Source organism: Cynara cardunculus, assembly GCF_001531365.2.
Source record: "Cynara cardunculus var. scolymus isolate 2C chromosome LG 7, CcrdV1, whole genome shotgun sequence".
NCBI classification, from domain to species: Eukaryota; Viridiplantae; Streptophyta; class Magnoliopsida; order Asterales; family Asteraceae; genus Cynara; species Cynara cardunculus.
Genome location: NC_037534.1, coordinates 364,208 through 366,685, shown reverse-complemented (window position 1 = coordinate 366,685; position 2,478 = coordinate 364,208). Strand labels below are relative to the sequence as shown.

General features: G+C 35.8%; 1 protein-coding gene across 1 annotated transcript in view; it reads left to right on the top strand.

Annotated features, from left to right (window-relative positions):
* The window catches only part of LOC112515888 (pentatricopeptide repeat-containing protein At4g35850, mitochondrial), a 7,963-nt gene that overhangs the window by 4,147 nt on the left and 1,338 nt on the right, over positions 1–2,478 (top strand). Inside the window, exons 9-10 of the mRNA XM_025122849.1 lie at positions 787–880; positions 2,342–2,407. Of these exons, the coding sequence (XP_024978617.1) occupies positions 787–880; positions 2,342–2,407 (160 nt within the window). The remainder of the gene's footprint in view (positions 1–786; positions 881–2,341; positions 2,408–2,478) is intronic.

Below are 2,478 nucleotides of genomic sequence, written 5' to 3'. Positions count from 1 at the left end.
GGGGGGGAGAGCCTGGAGTAGCTTTTGTGTGAGTTGCCAGGTTAGGGCTTTCTGTTACCTTACGTGCTAAGCTGCTTAGTTGTCTGGTACTTCTGCTTATGTTTTTAATGCCCTTGTTCAATCTTTTTTCATCATGTTTATTGTGAGTGCTAGCTCTAACTGTTCTTCATTTAACTCTTTTAAACTTCATTTATTGTTTTTTGACATATTGTTGGGTAACAATTTCAAATTTCTTTTGCAAAGCCTTTTTTTGCATAAAATATTTTTTTCACATGTCGGGGATCTTCACAGAAATTGCCTCTGTACCTCTTTTTTGGTGGGTGGGGGTAGCCTGCAGTAGCTTTTGTGCTAGTTTAGCCAGGTTAGGGCTTTCTGTTACCATATGTGTTAGGCTGCTTAGTTGTCTGGTACTTCTTCTTATGTTTTTAACACCCTTGTTCAATCTTTATTCATCATGTTTATTCCGAGTACTAGCTCTAATTGCTCTTTGTTTAACTCTTTCAAACTTCATTTATCGTTTTTCCACATATGGGTAACAATTTCAAAATGATTTTGCAAAACCTTTATTTTGCATAAATTATTTTTTTTGCAAGTCGGGGATATTCACAGAAATTGCCTCTGTACCCCTTGGGGTGAATGGTCTGTGTACAATTTACCCTCCCGAAACCGTACTGTTGTGGGATCTACTAGGTTTGTTTAGTTTGGTTTTTAAGTCCGTCTGTTTTCCAGAATCCATGCATGATGAAAATGCTGAATTTGTTTTATTTTATAATTATTGACATCCAGGTGTTACCTGAATTCCGGAGACATTGATCGTGGGCACAAAGTCTTTGAAGAATACATGAGCTCAGGCAACCCGCCTATACCAGAGCTTTACACCGTAAGTTTAGGATTATGTTTAGTTGAGGAGTGTGGGCATAATTGATTAGACTCCTTTAGTTAGACTTGTACTATGTTCAATACATAAACAAGGGTTTCTCATATACCAGAACAATGTCATTCATGCAAATAATTTTGGTTTCTATATGAACCATGTATTGTGTGTGTAAGTATATACACTTTTCAGGATCATTATTCACTATAGACGGTAGGTTATACCTCCAAGCACAAGGCTTATATACACACATAGAGCCCATTCTTTTACAAACCCAATAAATGTTACAAACTTTCAAACCAGTTCTCATACGTGTTAAAACTCAGTTTTTATACATTGATGTTTCATATGTGAAATATTCACGACTTCTTTCTCCACACGCAAAATGCTCCTTAACGTGTCACATATAAAACAACACTGTATAAACACTGCATTTTCACACATGTTTCATATACACATGAAAACTGGTTCATAAGTTTGTAAATTTATCGGGTTTGTAAATGATTATTGGTCTATATATAAATATATCCTAGAATGGGTGACCCTGGATTGCAGTCTTTGCTAAATTGTTTTGAACTGCTGGCAACTTGTCTTTCTGAAATCAAAAGAGAATTGTGTAGCTTTTGACTCTCAGAGATGAATAGAATCCACTAGTACTAGCAATCATTTATACACGATGTTCTAGCAATAAGATTTAAATATGTCAATCACTCGTCAATGTCTAAGGCTGGGATTGTCAGTAATGCTACATAAGCAGTTAACTACTATAATTCTAGGGTGCAAAGTCGGTATGAATTTCTCCCATAGTTTATAAACATGTCAATATTCCGTTCTGGTAAGATATTATGAAAAAACAGTGCATTTAAAAACAGCCGGCTGGCAGCCTTTCCATCTATTCCTCAGGACTCCTAACCTTCTGTGAACACACGTCAAGGATTTAGAGCTTTGTTTTACTCCCTCTCTCAAAATAAATGTCCATATTTCTATTTTAGTTTGTCCCAAAACCTATTCTACCCTTAATTATGAGATGGGAAATTCATTACTCCATCTATTATTAAGGGAAAAATTGTCATCTAATTCATTTAGGAGTAATAATTACATATTTCTAAAACTGTGCGCGTTTTTCATTGTGGACATTTATCTTGGGACGAAAGGAGTATCTATTTGCATGACCTGGTAAACAGCTATCTTTAAGCTTGAAAAATCATTTTTGGTTTCTCATTTGTTGATGGTTTACTTGAGCTTAGCTTCAATCATTAAGATTAGCAGTATATGTTCAGCCGGAGTTGCAATTCCGGCTGTCAACCCCATTAATATCATCATTAATTAACTCGTTTGCTCTCTGAACTTGCATTACCTTTAAGTTCTTAAACATGAACCATATTACGTCGTCGTATCTGGAAAATTTTGTCCATATGCTTGTATCATTTGGACTTTATGTTCTAAAATGTCTTCTTATTCCTGTAGACGCTTGTAGAAGGTGCCATGACTGGTTATACGCCCAAGGGTATAAAGATCGCTCTAGACACACTGGTAAACTACTGATTATATGGCCCCATATATGTGTGTATGCATGTGTATATATATAGAGAGAGAAGGGGGGT